Below are 23,891 nucleotides of genomic sequence, written 5' to 3'. Positions count from 1 at the left end.
ACTCAGCTGAGAATGATTTGAATAACACATAGCTTGTAGGTGGTAGCACCAGCATTCAAACTCATTACTCTGAGCCCAGTTTTTCCTCTGACTCATTCCTTGAAAGCAGGATTGTTTTTGGTCTTCTCTTTGTATCCCCAATGTGTACCTTAGTGCCTGGAACATAGTAGGTGCTTAATAAATACTGGACTTGAAAAGTAAGATCACATAAAGGCTATATGCATTTCATATGGCAAGCCATTTGAGAAGGGCAATCTTCATAGATATGTATGGTTTATTTGGTGTAGGGAACTCCCAGGTCAGGGAAATCCTGCTATAAGTGCCAGCTAGCACCTTCTATGAAATTTATAGCCTTAGGTGAATTGTCTGGGGCATTGAGAAGTTAAGTGATTTGCTCACAGTCACACAGTCAGTTTGTGTCAGAGGTAGAAACTTGAACCCAAGTCTTCCTGGCTTTGAAGCCAAGTCTCTGTCCATTATTGTCATGTAGCCTTTACTTCAGACTCAATAGACCATGAAAATTCAAATATTTGAAAATTTTAAAGCAAAAAAAGAGGAATTATTGAAACGAATATAGTCTCTTTTTGAGTGTTCCATAAGACAAAATGGAGAAAGCATTTTCAGAATTCAGAGTTGGAAATGACCTGAAAGGTGGTCTCTTTCAAACCCTGGTCAAGAATTTCCTCTATTTTCTCTTTAAAGTGGTTATTAAACTTCTTGCTAAAAACTTCAGATAAAAAGGGAATATTTGTTATTGTTCAGTTGTGTCTGACACTTTGTGACCTCATTTGATGTTTTCTTGGCAAAGATACTGGAGTGGTTTGCCTTATCCTTCTCCAGCTCATTTTACAGATGAGGAAACTAAGGCAAATAGGTTAAGTGACTTGCCGGGAGTTACACAGCTAATAAGTGTCTGAGATCAGATCTGAATTCAGGTCTTTCTGAGGCTAGGCCTGGCACTGTATCCACTGTGACACCCAGAAGGTTGTTTTGCTTTCCAGAAGGGTGTAGTTACATGAATAAACTTGGGGTTTTTACTATATATTCCCTCTTTCAAGATCATTTATGAAACTTTTATCTAGGAAACTGTCCACTTACTGTTACCATTTTTTTATGTTTCTAAAACAAATCACTATAAAAAACAATCTTCCCAGTATTTTGGCAATTTAAAAAGATTTTAAGGCATTTTTCATGGGGGATTCTATTATAAACAAAAGTAAAAAAGCTCAAATAATGTTCCTTTAAATAAATTCTTTGCCTGAACAATTATTATTTGCATTCTGTGGAGAAAAAAAACAAGTGACTCAGGATCATAGAATAGGGAAAAAATAAAATAATTTCTATTCCAAGAATGCTTTACAGTTGGTGTTAGAATGCAGACACATATGTACATACTTCCTGGATGACAGTATCTACTGTCAGCAGGTCTAGAGTCTGACATTCTAGGAGAGAAGAGGAGAATCTGGGGACCTTAGAGCAACCTACAAAGTATATGAACTATTCATAGATAACTAAACATTTATTTTGTACATGATGCAGTGTTTTGATCTGGTTTTGGTCCTGGGCTCCATTTTGTCCAAAAGAAAACGTCATTACCAAGACCACTGGAAAGTATTTTCATTGCCTATAAGACTGTAAGCTCTGTAAACCTAAGAACTGAATTTTATTCTTCTTGCACCTAGCATTGTCCTTTGCACAACTTGGGGCCAGCCACTTTTAGATTTTGAGTGCACTGAACCAGTGCTTTGAGAAAATGGAAGAATAAAGCAAAGAATTGCAGACTGTTAGGGCAAGAAAGCATATTAGAGGCAATTTAGAACAGCTTCCACACTTATTTCACAGAAAAAACCTGAGGCCCTTAAAAGCCAACAAATTATTATCACTTAATTATCAATTAAATATCATGCATTTATATAGTACCTTAAGATTTAAAATGACATATGTAGATATTGTATAGTTAAAGATATGATTTTTCTAGTGGCAATGTATCGCTGTGAGAACTGGACTATAAAGAAAGCTGTGCCACAGAATTGATGCTTTTGAATTGTGATGCTGGAGAAGATTTTTGAGAGTCCCTTGATCAGCAATGAGATCAATCAATCAATACTTAAATAAATTAAATCAGACTATTCACTAGAAGGTTAAATACTGAAGCTGAAGCTTAATTACTTTGACTACATAATGACAAGGTAGGACTCATTGGACAAGACTCATGTTGGGAAAGATTGAAGGCAAAAAGGAGGAGATGCAGAGGAAAAGATGGGTAGAGAGCAATATGGAAACAACAAACATGAACTTGGACAGACTTCAAGAGAGAGAGCATAGAATGACCTGTCATGTTATGGTCCATGGGGTCACAAAGAGTCAGACATAACTGAATACCTGAACAGATATCATTTTATTCTTATGATTCCAGCAACAACCTTATGATAGGTTCAAGCACATATAAAATAGCACACATGTGTATATGTAAAAGATAAATATATAAATATATAAAACCCCTACTTTATATAGAAGTAAACTAAGGCACAGAGGGGGCAAAATACCTTCCCCCCCTGAGGTCACAGAATCACAAAACTTCCAGAGCTAGAAGGGACTTTAGTGGCCATTTAGACCATCCCATAGCTGAGAAAGAATACCATTACCTCTGCTTTTAAAGACTTCTAATGAGGGAGAACGTATTACTTTCAGAGGTGGCTTTGAGTCTACTTTTGGACGGCTCTACATATTCCTACATTAGGAAGTTTTTCCTTATATCAAGGTTCATTTTGCTTTTTTTTTTTTTTTTTGTAACTCTTACTCCCTTTCCCTATTTCTTCCTCCCAGGGCCAGACAGCAATAATTATTCTTCTTTATGACACCCCTTTAAATACTTGAACGTAGCTATCTTATCTACTCTGAATCTTTTATTCTCTAGTGGTAGAACCAGGACCAGAAGGCAGTTCTGATTACTATATCACACTGCTTTTCCTCATTTGGATCAATGATCAATGACAAAAGAAAATGGCAAAAATGCTATATTATGATGGGGTGGTGGTGGTGGAGTGTCAAACAAAGCATAAACCTTCCCTATTCTTAAAATTAAAATTTCCCACTCAAATAAGTGACAATCTTTGCTACAGATTTCCCTTCCTCATAAAAATTAATAAAGTAAAAAATGAAATTTTAGAAGGGAGGTCAAGCAAACATGTAAATAATTCAAACAAGAGAGATACTTTCTGCAGCCAAATGACTTTGAGGAATTGGATTATTAAAAATTCTCGTGTTTTTGGCAAAACCAAGGCTGGTTCAGTCATCATGTTTCAAAACTGTGTTTTTGGGTGGGTTTGTAGGGAAGAGGCAAAGAGATTGTTTTTAGGCATCATTTGAAGGAGATACTTTTATTAACAAAAAATTCATTTCTTAGCTCTCTCACAATCATCAAGGCAGGAAAAAAGGTTTCTGCAATCTGGTCATTGTGGAGAGGAGAGAATAAAAAGGAAGATGTAGGAATTGGCTGAAAGTCAGGTTTTGAGTATAACTGGCGTTTTGGAGGCAGTCATGTGGAAAATGTCAGGTATATACTTCTAAGGAAAGTCATTCTGTATGTCATTACCATATAGATTGGGAGTAACCTCCCTCTATTGATTATATAGCTAGAACAAGCTGCATCTTTAAAACTATGAGACTAGAGCAATTGTGCTCTTCTTTTCCTTGATATTCAGAAAGGGTGGAAATCCAAGTTCATCCACAGCACCATGAACTGAACTGGTGGGATGGGAAAGGCTACCTTTGCCTTTCATTTTTTTTTTCAGAACTCCAGAAAATAGGCTTAGGATTTTGTTTTATTTTGTTTCATTTGTTCTTTATGTTTCTAGGACAGATGGTGAACCCTCAAGAGATACAAATTTGAGTTATGACAAACTTAGAGCCAGGAGACCAGGTAGGATGGGGAAGTCCTGAGATGCAGGGTGTCCTTGAGCTGGGACCCAAGGAAGATTTTGGACTTGGAACTTGGTGAGATTGTGCTAAACCGTGAATCTAATCCTCTTCTCTTACCCAAAGTATAAGGAGGCGTAGGAGGGAATTATGCTTCTATGTACTGGGCCGGGGGTGGGTGGGTAGGAATGTTTCTATATTTTCTCTTACTTTACCTTTGAAGTAAATATTCCTTTATAAAACTAAATCTGACTGTTAAGTAGTAAAATAGAATTGGAGTGTTTGGTAACTAAAATTGGGAACACCATCAGCAGGGACTAGAACCAATAGCAGAGAGTGTGGACATCCTCCAACTACCTTAAAGATACAATAGAATCCTGTGGGGTGGGCTGAATCATAGCATACCTGGTTTTCAAGTAGTAGGAGGTGGGGGTGGGTGGGGCAGGGCAGTGTAGCTACTATTAAACTACTAAACATCTAACTGGTTTCTGTGATTGATTATAAGAAAAAATAAAATATGCTTACATTTTCTTTGAATTTTCATTCATCCCAAAATATGACAAGCTTTCCATTCAATTTGGAATTGGTCAAATTGAAATGCATCCCTCAAAATGAAAAATTTCTGAAAGGTATTTGCAAGAAATGTCTTCACTGGATTCTGGAAATGATGGTTGTTATAAGAAATGGGACTTTTTAGGAAGAACAATGATATTTACCAATACAGAGGAAAATAAGACAGCTGAAGTAGAGTGCAATTGGTAGTTAGAAGTCTATTAGTAATAATCAAAAATTGCTTTTTAAAAAAAATCTACTTGTTGAAGGCCTGGGTACACCATGCTAATACTCAGTGGGTTTTCTACAGTGCATTTTACTAGTGTTTTATTTTTCTTTAGCTCTTGAGTTTCTGTTAAATCCCATTTGCTCTGTTTGAGCTCTTGAGGTAATGTTAAGCGAAGGAAGTGCATATGCATTTTAAAGTTCACCTCTGAACCAAAAGAAAAGAAAAGAAAAGAAAATTCTCTGGTCTTTTTTTCTAGTATGAAATATCTTGACAATTAATCTCTCAAAGCTTTTGAAATTGCATCACCTTCGACATGGATTTCTTTTGTGTTTGGTCCAGTTCTTCTCAATTTCATTTTCTTAAGTGCCATTTAGACAACTTCATGTAGCGCATTGAATACCGAAGGCTGAGAGGCCAAATGGGGCAGTTCCTCTGCTACTGATAATGAGAGTAAATGATTGTAATTCAATTTTGCTTCTATTTGTTGTCCTACTTTAATCTATAATCATTTTTGGTATGATTTGGCTTAATAGAGTCTCACACAAAGTTTTCTAAAGACTCTTCCCCTTCTACTGCTTTCCATTGTTTTGTGAAGGAAGCATCACTATCTGTTCATAGTATTTCATCACCCTTCTTTATAATATTTGCCAATAAGGTTGTCCTCTAAATCAGTATTGCCCTTGGTTTCTATGACTGTCTGCTTGTCAAGTATATCAAGTGTATATAAATACCTTTATTGCTCAAGGAACTTTTTGGATTCTTTGGCTTTCTTGTTATAGTGACTCCTTTATATATCACTTAAACTTTTATAAGAAATGGTGATAATCAGAGTCATTATCTTTAGTTCTATCCATTTCTTGATATCAGAGGTCAGTGGTTTTTTTAATAGGTCAGTTTAGAGTGCTATAATTATAAGAGTCTTATCTTTATCCTTCCTTCTAATTTAATACACTATCTATCCATTTAGTAAATATCTCGGGCAAGTCATACATATATGTGAGTATGTGTGCATGCATGTGTTTGTATATGTACACATACATGCCAAAGGTATTCACTATTATTATGGGTGATATGTACCCAAAGTACAAGTAGAAGTGGAATTCTCTGTAGATCTTTAGGTTCATCAGATGCTCCTGCCATAGATGACATTATATTTATTGCATAAAGTTTAAGGGTATTACAGGGATTCCTCAATGAGATTATTGTTGTTGAATTGATTAATCATGACTGACTCTTCATGATTGCATTTGGGGTTTTCTTGGCAAAAAATACTGAAGTAGTTTGCCCTTTCCTTTTCCAGCTCATTTTACAGATGAGGAAACTGAGGCAAATGAAATTAAATGACTTGCCCAGGGTCATACAGTTAGGAAGTCTCTGAGGCTTGGATTTAAACAAGATTCTAGTAATTCAAAAGTATAGTACTCACAAAACAAAATGGATGAAAAATGTTAATTGCCTAAAATAATGGGCAGTCCAGTAAACTGTTTTTCCAGAAACTCATATTGGCACTCTAGGTGGTCATATAATGAGAGTGAGGGATAATAGATAATCTGAATGTGACATTTGTATTCATGGAATGCAAGAAAATATAAAAGAAGATCACGGCATGTTTTCTAGTTCTTCTTTGGAGGATTTATGAGAGGACGTGGTCAAGAAAAGCACATAATGATAAGGTGTGGATGGGTTGTAGCTTGCATAATTGAAGGAATCACCACATGAATGGGATCCCTGAGCCAATGGTATATCCAAAAAGGGGATAAATTGTATAGTGTAGACAATGAGACAATAAGGTCCTAATTGTGTGGTAGAAGGTTACATGCTAAAGACATCATAAAAGGTTTGACATTTTTTGGGAAGACTTCATGGAGGAGGGGCGACACAGAATGATAGATTTAGAGATAAAAGGGCTTTATGGGTTTCCATGTTCTTTATTAGAGTATATTTTAAAAAAAATTATACTTTAACCTGTAATAATGATATATATTTTAAACCCTTACTTTCCCCATCTTAGAATCAATACTGTGCATTGGTTCCATGGCAAAAGAGTGGTAAGGGCTAGGCAATGGGGATTAAGTGATTTGCTCAGGGTCTAGGCAAAGTTCGAGGCCAGAACTCCCAACTCCAGGCTTGATTCTCTATCTATTGAGCCACCTAGTTGCCCCTATAATTGGGTTTTAAAACATTTTGCCAAATGGTTTCTTATTAAAAGAAAAATTGAACTGGGGGGAAAATCCACAGTAAGATGTCTTATAATCTAAATAAATAAAACCTGTCCTACATTAATCTACAATCACTCATGGCATGATTTGGCTTAATAGAGTCTTATACAAAGGTTTTCAGGTTGGGGATACTAAGACTCTCTGTCTTAGTAACAACTCTAAGACAGAAGGGCAAGGGATAGGCAAACAGGTTTAAGGGACTTGCCCAGGGTCACATAGCTAGGATGTATCTGAGGTCATATTTGAACTGAGGTCCTCCCAACTCCAGGCCTGGTGCTCCATCCACTGTGCTAATCAACTTTCCCCCAAGAATACATTTGAAGGGTTAAAGCTCTATCTCAAAACATCTTACAGGGTCCCAGTAACAAACAGGAATAGTACATGAAGAGAGTGAAGTTTTGGTTGGATTGTGGCATGTTAGGTCTGTTACTAATTGATTTACTTTTCCTCTCCAGGACTCAATTACCTCATCTGTTAAATGGGAATGCTGAACTAGATGTCCTTTAAATTCCCTTCCTGCTTTAACATTCTATGTTGTTCTTGGTATGGCTTTATTTTTCCCCTTATTAAGTCAAGAACTAATTTGTGTCTGAGTCATCTTTGGACATGCATCTCTTTATAGGTCTACCAATTCCAATCCTTTACAGCCTGCCCCCAACCTTTTCTCAGATTTGCTCACAGTTTCTGTCTCTGGTTAAAAAAAGTATTTTCTTCATTAATAGTCAAGTGCTATATAAACTGGAGCTATTAATATGATTATCATCTCGCACAAATTTTCTTGTAATATTGTGCAGCAGAGTGACCTCTTTCCATTTAGGACAGACACAGATAAACATATAGCAGACTATTCTATAACATGTAGCTTCTTTAACAAAATACATGTACCTAATATTAGAGATTTCAGGGTTTCTGTGAACTTGGACAGGAAAAATTAAATCTTTATTTTTATTGCCCTTGACCTCAGAGGTTCTTAATCTATTTTGATGTCATGGATCCTTTAGCATTTGGGTGAAGTCTATAGGCCCCCTTTCAGCATAATACTTTTAAAAGTATAATATAAAATATATAGAATTACAAAGGAACCCAATTACATTGAAATCCAGTTGTTAAAATACATATTAAAAAAAGTCACATACTGAATATAGGCAATAAACATTATTTCCATTAAATTGAAAGTTTGATAGTATACGCAATATACAAGAGAGAATATGTTGCTTCTGCCATCTCATACCTTTAAGAAGAACAACCTCAGCATTCTAGACCAGAAGGGGGAAATGGATGAAGCTGCAGGTAATTAAAAGGAGTCTTACCTGATGTGCCCACCAGACCATCAAGTAAGAGAAAATGGCTATCCAGGCGATGGATCCAAAGAATGTGATGGGAAAAAACTTCTTTGAGGACTGAAAGAGAAGAAAGATGAAAGAGGTGAATAGCAAGCAATTTGAAACTCTGAGGTTGAGATATAGCTTGAATTAATAAGTAGGCCAAGAAGCCCATGGAAATGTCTGAAGAGGAGGGGGAAAAAAAGAAGTAAGTAGGAAAAGTCACATTCTTAAAGTTTCTTTCAATGAACAAAAATCTAGTTTCTCTCCTTTCCACTCTCTATAACCCCTTTTCCCCCAATTGGGGGTAAAATAGAAAAACAAAATACTTCCAATAAATATTCCTAGTAAAACATGGCATTGGTTATGTCTGAAAGATTTATGTCTGAATCTGTACTCTGAGTTCATTTGCCTCTTGTTAGGAGGAAGGTACCATGTTTCATCATGGTATTTCTGGAATTATGGTTGGTCATTAGGAAATGTCACTTTCAAAAAAGATTGGTCCACATATTAAATAACTGGAAAAGATATGTTTATTGTCAGTGGCAGCCATATCTATGCTTAGGTATATTAGAAAAAATATTGTGCAGATTATTAATTATAATTATGCCACATTTAGGTTGTATTGTATAGCTTATAAAGCACTTTCCTTAAATCAGTCTTGTGTAGGAGGCAGTGCAGGTATTATTATCTCCATTTTGTAGATGAGGAAATAGAGATATAGAGTTTAAAAGACCTGTCCAGGTTCACACAATTAGTAAAGACTAGAGTTGGGACTGGTCTTCTAATTCCAACTACCCTATCTTTCTACTATATCATACTGTATATCAAAACCACATTCTTTTTTATTGAGGTATTAAAATTTATATCACCACAGAAAGTGGACTGATTGTAGAAAGAACATACTCTAGTGAGTTGTCATATCTACTTCTGTGAGAGTAATCCTGTGAATCCTTAAAGCAGAAGCCTTTGCTTTTTTCCTTTCCTTTCCTTTCCTTTCCTTTCCTTTCCTTTCCTTTCCTTTACTTTCCTTTCCTGACGTGGGCTCAAATAAGACCTCAGATACTTTCTAGTTATGTGACCCTGGGCAAGTCCCTTAAACCTGTTTGCCTATCCCTTGCCCTTCTGTCTTAGAGTTGTTACTAAGACAGAAAGCATTTAAAAAATGTATCCCCAACCTGAAAAGCTTTTTATGAGACTCTATTAAGCCAAATCATGCCATGAGTGATTGTAGATTAATGTAGGACAGGTAATATTTATTAATCTTGGAGGTCTTTTCAGTTTACATGGAATTCCTCCAGTTCATTATTCCTTTCAGCACAATAGTATTCCATCACCATCAGATACCACAATTTGTTCAGCCATTCCCTAATCAATGGATACCCGCTCATTTTCCAATTTTTGCCACCACAAATAGTGCAGCTATAAATATTTTTGTACAAGTATTTTTTCCTTATTATATCTTTGGGGTACAAACCCAGCAGTGGTATAGCTGGGTCAAAGGATAGGCATTCTTTTAAAGCCCTTTGCATGTATTTCCAAATTACCCTCTGGAATGGTTGCACCAATTCACAGCTCCACCAGCAGTGCATTAGTGTCCCAATTTTGCCACATCCCCTCCAACATTTATTACTTTCCTTTACTTCCATATTGGCCAGTTTGCTAGGTATGAGGTGGTACCTCAGAGTTGTTTTGATTTGCTTTTCTCTAATCAGAAGAGATTTAGAACACTTTTTCATGTGCTTATTGATAGTTTTGATTTCTGCCTATTCCTATCCCTTGACCATTTGTTGATTGGGGAATGGCTTGATTTTTTGTAAATTTGACTTAGTTCCTTATATATTTTGGAAATTTAACCTTTGTCAGAGAGTTTTGTTATAAAAATATTTTCCAAGTTTGTTATTTTCCTTCTAATTTTGGTTGCATTTTTTTGGGTACAAACCCTTTTTAACTTGATATAATCATTGTCATTCATTTTATATTTTGTAATGTTCTCTATCTCTTGCTTGGTCTTAAATTCCTTCCTTTCCCACAGATCTGGCAGGTGTACTATTCTATGTTCACCTAATTTATTTATGATTTCACTTTTTATATTTAAGTAATTTACCCATTTTGAATTTATCTTGGTATAGGGTGTAAGATGTTGATCTAAACCTAATTTTCCCTATACTGTTTTCCAATTTTCCCAGCAGTTTTTTTCAGTGAGTTCTTGTCTCAAAAGCTGGTATCTTTGGGTTTGTCAAATACTAGCTTGCTGAGGTCATTTACCCCTAGTTATTTCATTGATCCACTCTTGTGTCTCTTAGGTAGTACCATATTGTTTGTTTGTTTTTAAACCCTTACCTTCTGTCTTGGAGCCAATATTGGCTCCAAGGCAGAAGAGTGGTAAGGGCTAGGCAATGGGGATCAAGTGACTTGCCCAGGGTCACAGAGCTAGGAAGTGTCTGAGGCCAGATTTGAACCTAGGACCTCCCATCTCTAGGCCTGGATCTCAATCCATTGAGCCATCCAGCTACTCCCCAGTACCATATTGTTTTGATGACCACTGCTTTATAGTACAATTTAAAATGTGGTATTGCTAGAAAAGCATTTTTAAAATGTATTATAGACAGGGGATAGTTTCCTTTAAAAAGGCAAAGAAGCTGTCTTTGTAATTTTGTCCATCTATGGAATAGAGATATGGGGAACAGATATCCCTAAAGTTTTGAGGTATTACAACTGCCCTATAGGCTTTCTTTCTGAACCATCATTGCTTCCCTGGCAAATGAGTAGGCATAAAGGGAGAAGTACCTTATTCTGGTAATAGTGTCTTTTTAATTCCTTATTATAAGAAATGTTATTGTTATCACATTGGGTGGTCATCTTCATGAGTTCAGATCTGGCTTAGATACTTACTAGCTTTGTGACTTTAGGCGAGTCCTTTAACCCTTTTTGCCTCAGTTTCCTCATATGTAAAATGAGTTGGAGAAGGAAATGGCAAACCATTCCGGTATCTTTGCTATGAAAACCCCAAATGGGGCCATAAAGAGTCAGATAGGACTGAAAATGTCTCAACAATGACATGACCAAGAAAGTTAAAGTTGTATGTTATGGTGGCCTTTGTTGGAAAGAAATTGGGGCCAATTTATGATATTTTGAAGGATGTGAAATTTTGACAGAGTAGTTTTCACATATTATCACTAAGGGGAGTATAAAATAGTGTAATTTCAGGAAGAACCTTATTTTTTTATTTTGCCCAGAGAAATAAACCTTTGGATGAAAATCCTCTCAACAGTTGGAAGAGTTGACCTTGGGCAGTCATGTAGAAAATTTAGGATTTTTTTTCCTTAAAGAGACTTACTAAAAAGAAAAGAAGCTGACATATTCTTCTTTACTGATTTTGAGTTTTCTTTGAGCATCAGCTACAGGGATCTATTAAGTTTCACAACAACCATTTCTTTAGTTGTAGCTGCTTTTATCATCATTTGTTGGTAAAGCAGGCCCAGAGAGAGAAATTGATTTACCCAATTCACAAAATTGGGTCTACTGACTTTCTGCTAACCCAAGCTGCCTCTCACTTTAGAACATTGATCCATGTGGAATTTGTTGTAGTAGATCATGTGAGCTATTGATGCAATTTTCCTCCTGAGCTCATGGAAATTTCCTTTGCTTTTCTTGTCCCTTTGTTTTTCCATATACATTTGGATATCATTTTATCTAATTTTGTGAAGTGGTTCTTGGTATTTTGATTGATTTTCAAAAAAGAAATGGTATTATATTTTCCCCCAATTATGTGCAAAAACAATTTTTAACATCAAAAAATTTTTTTGAGTCAAAATCTTCCCTCTCCCAGATATATGACAGGCAATTTGATATAGGTTATGCATGTGCAATCATGCAAACATATTTCCATATTAGTCATATTGTAAAAGAAAACAGGCCAAATACCCTTCCCACAAAAATAAATAAAAAAATAGTATGATTTGATTTTTTTATTGATCTTTAAAACTAGACTACAAAGCTATCTCATAAGGTCAAAGATTTAGATCTTGGAGGGACATTGTTGTTCAGGTGTGTCCCACTCTCTATGGTCCTGTGGACCATAGCACACCAACAAAGGTCCATGAAGTTTTCTTGGCAAAGAAGTGATTTGCCTTTTTTTTCCCCTCAGTATTAAGGTAAAACAGGTTAAGTGACACAGCTACTATTTTTACTATGTAGGATCAACCCAGCCATTAGAATGGTTGTTATTGTTCAGTTGTTTTCATTTGTGTCAGATTCTTCATGACCCCATTTGAAGTTTTCTTGGCCAGGATACTGGATTGATTCGCCATTTCCTTTTCCAGTTGATTTTACAGCTGAGGAAACTGAGGCAAACAGGATTAAATGATTTGCCCAGGGTTCCACAGCTAGTGACTGAGGCTAGATTTGAAATCAGATTTTCCTCACCATAGCCCAGGGACTCTATCCTCTGTGCTGTCTAGCTGCCAGCCATTAGCATTGGATATCTCTATAATGATCTAATACTTTGTTTATTACTTCTAAAATTAAACAAAAAAGAATTACCTCTATGTAGATCTTAAATATTTGGTAGATTAATACCCAGACTATTTGATATATAATTGTGATTCTTATAAATGATATTTTTGTTACTATCAATTATTCTGATTCTTATAATTCTTATAATTAATATATAAATGTAATTTTTTCGGACTTACAATCCATTTATTGAAATCTTTTGTCTTTGGTCATAGTCATTTCAACTCAACCTCTACCAGAATCAATCTTCTCTGGGGGCAGGGAAGAGGGTGGGAGACAACAAGAATCATGTAACCATAGGAAAAAAAATTTAAAAAAGCAAGCCACAAAAAAAAATCAATCCTCCCTTATGATAAAGAAAAATGATTTTAAAAAAGATCTACTTCAGTGACTACATTTGATAATATATACAAATTCAGTTCTTGTAGCCCTCTTTCTTTTTTGTGTGTGAGGGTGTAAGATATGAATTTTCTTTCTTTTTTTTTTTTTAGCTACTTAACACTTAGGGCAGCCAAATGGTACAATAGCTAGGATGCTGGTCTTGGAGTTAGGAAGACTAATCTTGAGTTCAAACTCAGCCTTGGATACCCACTAGCTGTGGCACCCTGGGCAAGTCACCAAACCCTGTTTGCTTCAGTTCCCTCAGCTGTAAAATCAAATGGAAAAGGAAATGGCAAACCACTCCAGTACCTTTTGCCAAGGAAACCTGGAATGGGGTCACAAAGAGTCTGATACAAATGAAAATGATGCAATAACAGGATTTGATTTATTGTTACTGATCTTTTCATTTACATTGTTTGAATTACTTAATTTATTTATTTATTAAAACCCTTACTTTATCTTGGAGTCAGTACCGTCTATTGCAAATCTGTTGAAAACTCCTGTTTATATTCTTTATCTTTTGGAACACAGGTGTCAAACACACCACCTGCAGTCATATGCAGGTAGAAATATGCCCCCATTGTGGTAAAGATTAAAATGTAATTGAGAAATATTTAACAAAATAAATAAGATACAATAAAATAGAGACTCATGGTTTTGTGACTCCTATTTCTATTTGAGTCTGACCCTACTGTATTGGAGAATGACTCTTGGCATTTAATATTTGTGTCAATTCTTGGTATCTGATATCAGACTTTTATCTATGATATATTGAACACTTTCCCCCATATTATATTTTCTCCTTATGTCTACCTTTGTTGAATTAAGTATTAAATTATTAGTTAATCATTATTTATATGCAAATACAATTAATCATATGTAAGTAATTATAATTTTAATTTAATTAATAAATTAAATTGATTAAAAATTAATTCACAAAAAATCTTTTTAATTTTATGTGGGCAAAATTATATCTTTGTTTAGTTAGGAATTCTTCCTCTAGCAATAATTGTAAAAGGGACTTAATATCATCTAATTAAAAATGTGATTCTTTTGATTAAATAGTTTATTTTTTATAAGGTAATGGTTTAAACACATGTTTAAGATGTTGGTCTAAACACATTTTTCTTCCGAACTGGCTTTTCAATTTTCTCAGCAGTTTTAGTTCTAGTAATTCACTTTACTTTTTTTAATTGAACATTACTATTATTTACAGTTGTTCCTGTTTTTTGCTTATTGGGTATGTTCAATAAAACTATCTTTTTGTTTATTGAACTAGTTTTGATGGATATTTACAAAATACTTTGAAGTCTGGAAATGCTAAAGACTATTCACTTGTAGTTTTTCTCATGATTTTCCTTGAGATTCTGTCAAGAATTTTTGTTCTTCAAAATGAATTCGTTATTTTGTCTAGATCTAGAAAAGATTCTTTTTGTAATTTAATATATTTAGCACTATATGTATAAGTTGATTTAGATAGTATTGCCCTTGAATTATAATAGAATAGTCCAGGCATGAACAATGAATATCTTTTCCAATTATGTGTGGCCTTTTATTTGTCATAAGTGTATTGTTGTTATGTTTATTTAAATCTTGTGTGTCTTAATGACTTAACTTAGAGATATTTCAGGCATTATACAGTTACTTTGAGTGCATTTTCTCTTATTATAGTTGCTTCCTGGATTCTGTTAGAACTGCATAGAAATGCTGATGATTTTTGTAGATTTATTTTGTATCTTGAATCTTGCTCTATCAATTAATCATTTCAATTAGTTTCTTACTCGATTCTCTAGAAATTTTTAATCAAATCATCAAATAGAAATAGTTTTATTTCCTCTTTGGCAATGTTTATACCTTTAATTTTGTTCTTTTATTTTATTACCCTAGCTAACATTTCTAAAAATTAAAATAAAAGTGGGCAAAGAAGGCATATTTACTTGACATTGCTTTACTTTGAAAAGCTCCTAAAGTTTTCCTATTGCAAACAATGTTAGCACTTGCTTTTATATAAAATATTATATATATATTTCTTAAATCCTTATCTTCTCTCTTAAAATCAATACTGTGTATTGCTTCCAAGGCAGAAGAGCACTAAGGGCTAGGCAATAGGGATTAAGTGACTTGTCCAGGGTCACATAGTGAGGAAGTGCCTGAGGCTAGATTTGAACTCAGAACCTTCCATCTTTAGGCCTGGCTCACAATCCATTGAGCCACCTAGCTGCTCTCTTAGGTATGCTTTTGATCATATTAAAGAAGATTCTTCAATATGTCTGCTGATTAGGATTCTGAATATGTGTTAAATTTTCTGACAGTTTTTTTCCTGTATATATTGAAATAATCATGTGACTTTTGTTATTGTTGTTTACATGATTACTGATAATCATTGTTTTCCTAAAGTTACATCTTTGGCATGGCACAGTGAATTATTATCAGGACATGTTCCTTTATTCCTGGATAAATACCTCTAATCCTCTCACGAGTCTTTAATTTAAAAATATTGTATCAATATTCACTATGTGCCAGGTACTATGTTAAAAGGTAGGGATTCAAAGACAAAAGTGAGTCAGTCTCCATTCTCAGGGAATCTGTCTTTTACTGAGGTAAACGATATGCATATACTGATATAACAAATAGATACAATTCAATTTTTGAAGGGGAAGATGCTAATAGTCAGAGGTGGGCTGGGGTGAGAAAGGCTTCATGAAAAAAGTGCCACTTGAGCTAATTTTTGAAGTCAACTAAGAATTTTTTTTTATTTTTTAAAAATATATTTATTTAAAAAATTAAAATTTTGATTTTTGAAATTAAGGATTCCAAGAGAAGTAGGTGAGAAAGGAATGCATTCTAGGAATAGAGAACAATTAATGAAAAAGTCTTAGAAAAGGACAATAGAATTTTCATATGATAATGGCTGGACTGTAGAATGTACAGGAGAGGAATACTTTATTCCTTTTTTAATTTAACAGGGGACCTGGAGGTTCTTTTACCATAGATATGTATATGGATTAACCAGTTCACAGTGACAATAAGGAGAAACCATAGAGACAGGAAGGAGGAACCATAGAGACAGGAAGTGAGAAGGATATAAAAGTGGAAAAGGATATAAAAGTGGGGAGCATCAATTGGTCAGTCTGTCAGTTGCTGACAGTTAGGTGTTGGCAGTTGTGGGGAAGTTGGCTGCTGGGAATGTGCTGGGTTGGTGGTTGGTGTTTAGTTGTTGTAATATAAAGGTAGGCCTGAGCTTACTGAGAGGGCTTTCTGGCTTTTTGACTTTTTGAGTAAAACTTTTGGTTTTGGCTGTTAGGTGTTTTTTTTCTTTCTTGAACTTTTTGGAAGGTGGCTGGTCTTTGTTGACAGACCTAATTGGGGTTGGATAAAACACTGATTGGGTTGGAATTATAGGTAGATATAGGTAGTTTAGGTAGTAATTATAGGTAGTTATAGGATAATTAGTATAGACATTAGGAAATTTTCTTTCTCTACTTCTTTCCTATATTTCTCTCCTTACTATATTCATTTTACTATATTCTTTTATTATCTCTGTTTTAATTAAACTAAATTGTTAAATTATTAAAAGCTGCTCTCTTATTTTGTCAAAACTCCTAATTTAACCCTTACAGTAAGTTTGTAAAGGTAAACTGGGGCCAGAAGAGTTTTGAATGCCCCTCAGAGACAATCTGTATTGTTGTTTTGCTTTATTTTGTCCATTAGGACATCATGCTAATTTATGTCAATTGCTTTCCTTAATCCTGTGTTTACAAGAAGCAGCTAGGTAGCCCATCACATGAAGTGTCAGACCTGGAGTCTGGAAGACTCATCTTCGAGTTCAAATCTGGTCTCACAAACTTATTAGCTGTGTGACCCTGGAAAAACCACTTTACCCTTGTTTACCTCAGTTTCCTCATCTATAAAATATACTGGAAAAAGAAATGGCAAGCCACTCCAGTATCTTTGCCAAGAAAACTCCAAGAGTTTAACACAACTGAAAATGACTTTAGAACAACAAATGTTTACAACATACTACTGATCAGGCAATATAGCATCCTTGTCAAAAAAAAAGGGGGGGGGGAAATGACATTAATTTAGAATCACTTGTTGTTGATGAATTGCTTTCCTTTCAAAATGTTTGAGGGTAACTATATGATGCTGGTTCTGGAGCCAGGAAAACCTGAGTTCAAATCCAATCTCAGACATTTACTAGGTCTATGACTCTGGGCAAGTCATTTAACCTCTATCTGCCTCATTTTCCTCCTCTATAAGATGAGGATAATGATAGTATCTCCCTCTGAGGGTTGTTATGAAGTTATTAAAGGGCTTTGCAAATCTTAAAGTGCTATATTATTAATATTAGCTACTAATATGATGATGATGATAAAATCCCTCCCTTAAATATTACATTCTACAAATCTGCCAGGACTTGAGGTCAAACTCATTGGCCCATAGTTTGTCAAGTTTAATATCTTTCCATATTTGAAAAGCAGGATGCTTGCTCATCTCCAGCACTGTGGAATCTCATTCTAAATGATTACTGAATGATTAATGACAGAGACTCAAATCTCATTTCTTCCTTGGAGCCCTTCCTGACCTTCCCTAGAGGGGAGTGATTTCTCCCCACTCAAATTTCTCTCAGCACTTTGCTTGGCTTTCTCCTTTGCATTTATGCACCCTTGTCTATTGTGATGATTTGTCTGCATACTCTTCTTTATCAGTTTGTAAACTCCTTGAGAACAGTTAACCGTGATGAATTCCTCTTGTACCTTTTGAAAGAACATCAGGAGGGTGTAGATTTTGTCTGAAAAAGTTGTTGGACACTATCTGATTGCCAGAATTTGACCAGAGGCTGCCACAGAGGGAAATGGTGGGTGAGGGATGAAGAATTTGTATATTCTCTGGGTTCAGAGGATGTATCTTTATTATTTATTTTTATACATTATTATCATTATATGTATTACATAATACATGTGATATGTATTTATTTATTAGATTGACTCCATCACACTGAAAATGTTACTGGACTAGGCATCCAGAAACCTGAAATCTACTTTTTGTTTTGCCACTAACTTATTTTGTAATTTTTGGTAAATCACTTAAATTCTGTGGGCCCCAGCTTCTTAATCTGTAAAATAAGAGGTTTGGCTTAGATGATTACCAAACCAACTATGAAGAACCTACTGTGTACTTGATACAGTGATCTTTAAGATTACCCCCAGCTATAAAATTCCATGTTTCAGCATTTTGTTAAATGAATATCTTTCTGTCAACTTGATATAAGGAGGAAGTTAGACACTGAGGAGGTTCTTATTTCAGTGTTGTTACTTGATTTATCATTTATAGTTTTAATGAATGATAAATTCTTCCCTCTGCATAACATTTTAATTATCTTTTAGTTTAAAAACAAAAACATTAATTAAAAAAACTGTAAAAGTGAAGGCCGTACTAATTATCTGAGAATGCATGTTCTAACAAATACTATCATATAATTTGCATATAGATGAAGCAGAAAAAAATCCCAGTGGGAGTACTATTTATTCTAAAACTGGATCCCTGCATCAACAATCAGAGTTTCTTTGTAATTGTTGTCAAAGCTTTGGATGCTCATCTCTGTGGGTAATTTAAAAGCTATTGGAAATGTGTTGCATCAAAAAAGGTACCTTACAACCTATCAATTAGCAATTCTCTCTCCCTCCCTCCTTTATATATGTCTTCTGAGAGCATTTGGTGATTTATTAGGGCAAACCTAATAAGAATATTGCTTTCTAATTATAATCCAAAAGAGAATTATTATCTTCTGTAGTACCCATAATCTGTATCATTCCTTTGTTATTTAGCTCACACTGCTTTGAATTGTTCCTTATTTTTTTCCATTTAATAATTTTTATTTTTTAGAAAGGTTATCATGGTTACATGATTAATGCTCTTACTTTCCCCTTCACCCCCCGACTCCCTCCCCGCCATAGTCGATGTGTATTTCCACTGGTTTTAACATGTGTCATTGATCAAGACCTATTTCCATATTATTGATAGTTGCATTGGTGTGGTAGTTTCGAGTCTACATCCCCAATCATGTCCACCCCAACCCATGCTTTCAAGCAGTTGTTTTTCTTCTGTGTTTCCTCTCCTGCAATTCTTCCTCTGAATGTGGGTAGCGTTCTTTACCATAAGTTCCTCAGAATTGTCCTGGGTCATTGCATTGCTGCTAGTACAGAAGAATTGTTCCTTATTTTTAAAAATTGTCTATGCTTTTATTTTCCCCCAGTAGATAATATGGTTCAGTTCAGTTGCTTTTTCAATTGTGTCTGACTCTTTGTGATCCCATTTTGGGTTTTTTTTGGGAAAGATACTGGAATGGATTGCCATTTCCTTTTCCAATGCAACTATATTGAGACTCTGGACTTTTACCTTACCTAACTTGCAGCTTGGGGATCCAGCAGGAAAAACCCTGGAACAAAAATTAACTGTCCTATTCTCTTTTTTTTCCCATTCTGTTTTCTTATTGCCTGCAACAGGCAGCATAGTCCAGTAATTAAATATTTCTTTGCTATTTAAAATTTTGCTTACTAGTTATCTATGTTTTAAAAAATGATTTACCAAATAAAGGTAAGGTCATTTCAGTTGTACCCTGAAATTGTATTTTTTTTCTACAGAGAAGGGGTTCTTAACCTGGCATCTAAGGATTCCTGAAGAGTTTCATAGATTTCAGTCTGTGAACTTGGATGGGAAAATATGTCTTAATAATTGATTTTATTTTAAATCTTATTCTTCTTTTAGGTTTTTAAAAATAGTATGCTGGGAGGGGATTGAAAGGTTTCACCAGATTGCCAAAGGGGTGCATGTTACAAAAAAGGTCAAGAACCTCTGCAAAAGAGAGTATGATAAGAAGGTGGAGAACCTATCAAAAAATGTACACAAAATTCATTTGGTTGGGAAATAAGCCCCTTCTTTTAACCTCCTATATGGGACACCAACAATTTTTCTGGGGGCTCAGAGAATTTTACTACTTTATAATTTTTTAATAATATTTTTACCTTTTTAAAAAATGTTTTTCTTCCAAATTGATCAAAGAAAAGGGGAAAGGACCTATCTTTAGAAAAATATTTACAGCAGCAAATTTTTGTGGTGGCAAAGAATAGAAATCAAGGAGATGCATATTAATTGGGGAATGGCTGAACAAGTTGTGGTATATGATTGTGATGGAATACTATTGTGCTATAAGAAATTATGAGCAGGATGGTTTCAGGAAAACCTCAATAAATCTTATATGAACTGATGCAATGTGAAGTGAGCAGAACTAGGAGAACATTGTATACAGTAATAGCAATGATCAACAAGCTAATCAACTGTGAAAGACTTGGCTACTCTGATCAAGACAATGATCTAAGGCAGTGATGGGCAAACTTTTTAAAGAGGGGGCCAAAGGAAAGGAAATGCTCATCTGTCAGTCTGTTTCTAAGGCAACTCTTTCGAAGTTTCATTTTATTGTATCCTACTCATTGTATTCTTCAGATTAAATAATGTCCCAGGCTGGATAGAACATTTTAGGGGGCTGTTTCTGGCCCGCAGGCCACAGTTTGCCCATTACTGATCTAAGGAAATTCTAAAAGACACATGACAAAAAAAGCTATCCACCTCCAGTGAGAGAATTAATAAATGCAGATGGAAATATGCTTTTTTTACTTTCTTAATTTTTCTTATTTCCCCCTCTTTTTGGTCTATGTTTTCTTTTGTAACATAATAATACAGAAATATGTTTATATGACTTCACATGTATAATTGACATCTAATTGCTTGTCTTCTCAAGGAGGGGGAAGGAGTTGAGGGAGGAAGAGAATTTGGATCTCAAAAAATTAAAAAATGAATGTTAATTTTTTACATGTAATTGGGAAATATTTAATAAAATAATTAGCAATAAAAAGTTTTTCAGAAAAAGTCATATATGAAACTTGAACTTAAATCAAAACCCTTTTAAGGGGCTATCATTGTTTCCAGTTAGGATCTGTCACTTTTTATCAGACCTTTGTATTTTTCTCCAGCTCCTGAAGTGAGGGAGGGGAAGAGACTTTCTCAAGAGAAAGTCTCACACTGAACCAACCCAGTGTGTCTGGCATAATACTTAATAAATGCTCATCTACTGTCCTAATCATCTTTAGACTTATCTGTCATTTATCAGAAACAGAAGTGTAGATCTGTTCTATAGAGTTATTACACATATACACATAGTAGGTGCTTAATAAATGTTTGTGACTCTTGAAAACCTCTTATGGTAGTTGTGCTATTTATAGTATGCTTATATTACGAAAATGCTCACACTAGAAAGGTCTTTAGAGATTATTTAGTTCTACACCTTCAATTGGCAGAGGAGAAACAGGTTTAGAAGGAAAGCAGTGACATTCTGAAGGTCCAATAGCCAATGAGGTGTAGGATAAGCATTGGAATTCAGGTCTTAACTCATTGCGAAAATCTTTTTACTGCCATCTTGCTATCACATATTGCCTTGTATTCTAATTATTTATGTACTTAAAAAAAAAGCCTTACTAAGTATTGGTTCCAAGGCATAAGAGTGGTAAGGGCAAGGCAATTAGGGTTAAGTGACCTGCTCAGGGTCTCACAGTTAGGAAGTGTCTGAGGCCAGATTTGAACCCAGGGCATCCTGACATATTGAGGTTTGGAAGACATTTAAATTGGGTATGCTTTTGTGCATACATGCATACTTGTATGTGTACATACAATGTCCATGGCTTTCTAAGTGAATGGGGCAGAAAAGTCCTTACCTTGTATACTACCAATTAAAGTTGCAATTGTGTTGGATTTCTATGTGAGCAGTAATTAATGTGCATTTGGCAACTACAGAAGAGAATCTCATGTGACAGCTGATTGTTTCCTGGTTGTTTGGTCATTTGTTTGGTCATTCATGAGGGCTGCTAGTTAACTATCTATTTTCATATAATTTGTTCTAATGGCCATGAAGGTGGCGGAAACAGATGCTATGGAGTGCTTAGAGCTTGGCTAAACATCAAAGAAATCAGGGTCATCCATTGCAACCCAAGCCACCACCAGTGGTCGTGCCTTGCCATGGGACTTTGATGACTGGAAGAAAGAGTGAAGCTGAGGACTTTGTGCAACTCTGCCCCACTTAAATCCAATTTATGCACGAGTCAAAAGACATCACCAGTGATGCCATTTTGGTCCTTCTTAAATACAAAGGATAACAAGCCAGCCAACCAATAAACCAACTAATCAATCCATTCTTATATTTTAATCTTCCTTCCTCCATATTCTATCCCTTTAAAAGTTATGGTCATTGGCTTTTTTCCCCCCACATGCTTAGATTATTCCTGCTCATTTTTAAAGCAACTGATGATTTAGGAGACATTAACTTTCACCAAGAGGTTTCCCTTTTCAGTTCATATTACCAGAAGGTGAGAAAAAGTAAAATCCTATTAATAGGAAATGCCAGGTGTTTCATTGCCTTGAGATAGTAATATGAAAATAGAATTTGACTGCTTTGATGGCATTCATAGACACAACTATCACACCCAGAGTTTTGAATCATTAAATAATTTTTCTTCTGTGTTTGTGACAGTCCTCTCAGACTAGAAGCTTCTAGGCCTTTGGGTTGGTTATTTCCAATCATTCTGTGTATAGATTTTTTGAACATAGTTATTCATATGTTATCTCTTCTATTAAGATGGGAGTTCTTGGAGGGCAGGGACTGTCTTTAAAAAATTTATCCCTAACATTTAGAATAGTGCCTGGAGCATTTAGGTGTTTAATAAATGTTTGTTAACTTTTCATGCCCCACTCTATGCTCTATCTGTTGTGTATTCTTCCTTTCTTTTAACTCTCCAAACTTGATTTTTTCTTCTATATTCCATGTTTTTATTCTCCATTTTTATAAGTTTGAGTCTCTCACATTAGCCTCTCCATGCCTATGACATCAGAAATGGAAAATTTGAATGAGAAATGCTACCTCCCCCTTATAAAATATATTACCTTTGTCTCTGAGTGGCTCTGGTGTAAAGATGATTGAGACTAAGGCATCGCATACTGAATAGTACGAATGACAGAAAATTCAATGAAGGTGGGGATGTCAAGTCTGAAGGTGACCTCTGTGAAGGGTCATCATTGATCCCTCACCCTTTTTTTCCCCTTCTATGTTCCAAAGGCCAGACCACCTGGGGTCCTTGAAACTACCTTGTTTGTATTTTCCTGCCATGCCTCTATTTGGTACAAAGAGGTGGTAAGAAATCTACTGAGGATGTGTTCTGAACAACTACAAGAGAAGATCTCTCAGAAATGAACATTTAAAAAATCTCCATGGCTTAGTGGAAAAATCACTATACTTCCTGCAACCAAGGAGATTTAGGCCAGATGATCACTTGAACTTTGGAATTCTGACCTGTAGTGGGCTAAACTGATTAGAAAAAGAAAGGAAGGGAGAAAGAAAGGAAGGGAGAAAAGGAAAGAAAAGGAAAAAAAGAGAACACTGCTTTAAATTCTGGTTCTGACTTACAATTAATTAGTAGCTTGATTCTTTTTTTTTTTAACCTTTACCTACTGTCTTAGAATCAATACTATGTATTGGTTCCAAGGCAGAAGAGTACTAAGGGCTAGGCAATGGGGGTTAAGTGACTTGCCCAGGATCACACAGGTAGGAAGTTTCTGAGGTCAGATTTGAACCCAGGATCTCCTGTCTCCAGGCCTGATTCTCAATCCAATGAGCCACCCAGCTGCACCACCCCCTTCACCTTATAT

At 35.2% G+C, this 23,891-nt stretch overlaps 1 protein-coding gene across 1 annotated transcript in view; it reads right to left on the bottom strand.

Moving 5' to 3' along the window:
- Window positions 1–23,891, bottom strand: part of SLC24A2 (solute carrier family 24 member 2) — a 328,495-nt gene that overhangs the window by 10,626 nt on the left and 293,978 nt on the right. Inside the window, exon 10 of the mRNA XM_044660717.1 lies at window positions 8,229–8,318. Within this exon, the coding sequence (XP_044516652.1) occupies window positions 8,229–8,318 (90 nt within the window). The remainder of the gene's footprint in view (window positions 1–8,228; window positions 8,319–23,891) is intronic.

The sequence above is a fragment of the Gracilinanus agilis genome, chromosome 1, assembly GCF_016433145.1.
Source record: "Gracilinanus agilis isolate LMUSP501 chromosome 1, AgileGrace, whole genome shotgun sequence".
NCBI lineage: Eukaryota > Metazoa > Chordata > Mammalia > Didelphimorphia > Didelphidae > Gracilinanus > Gracilinanus agilis.
This window is presented reverse-complemented; position numbering and strand designations above follow the sequence as displayed.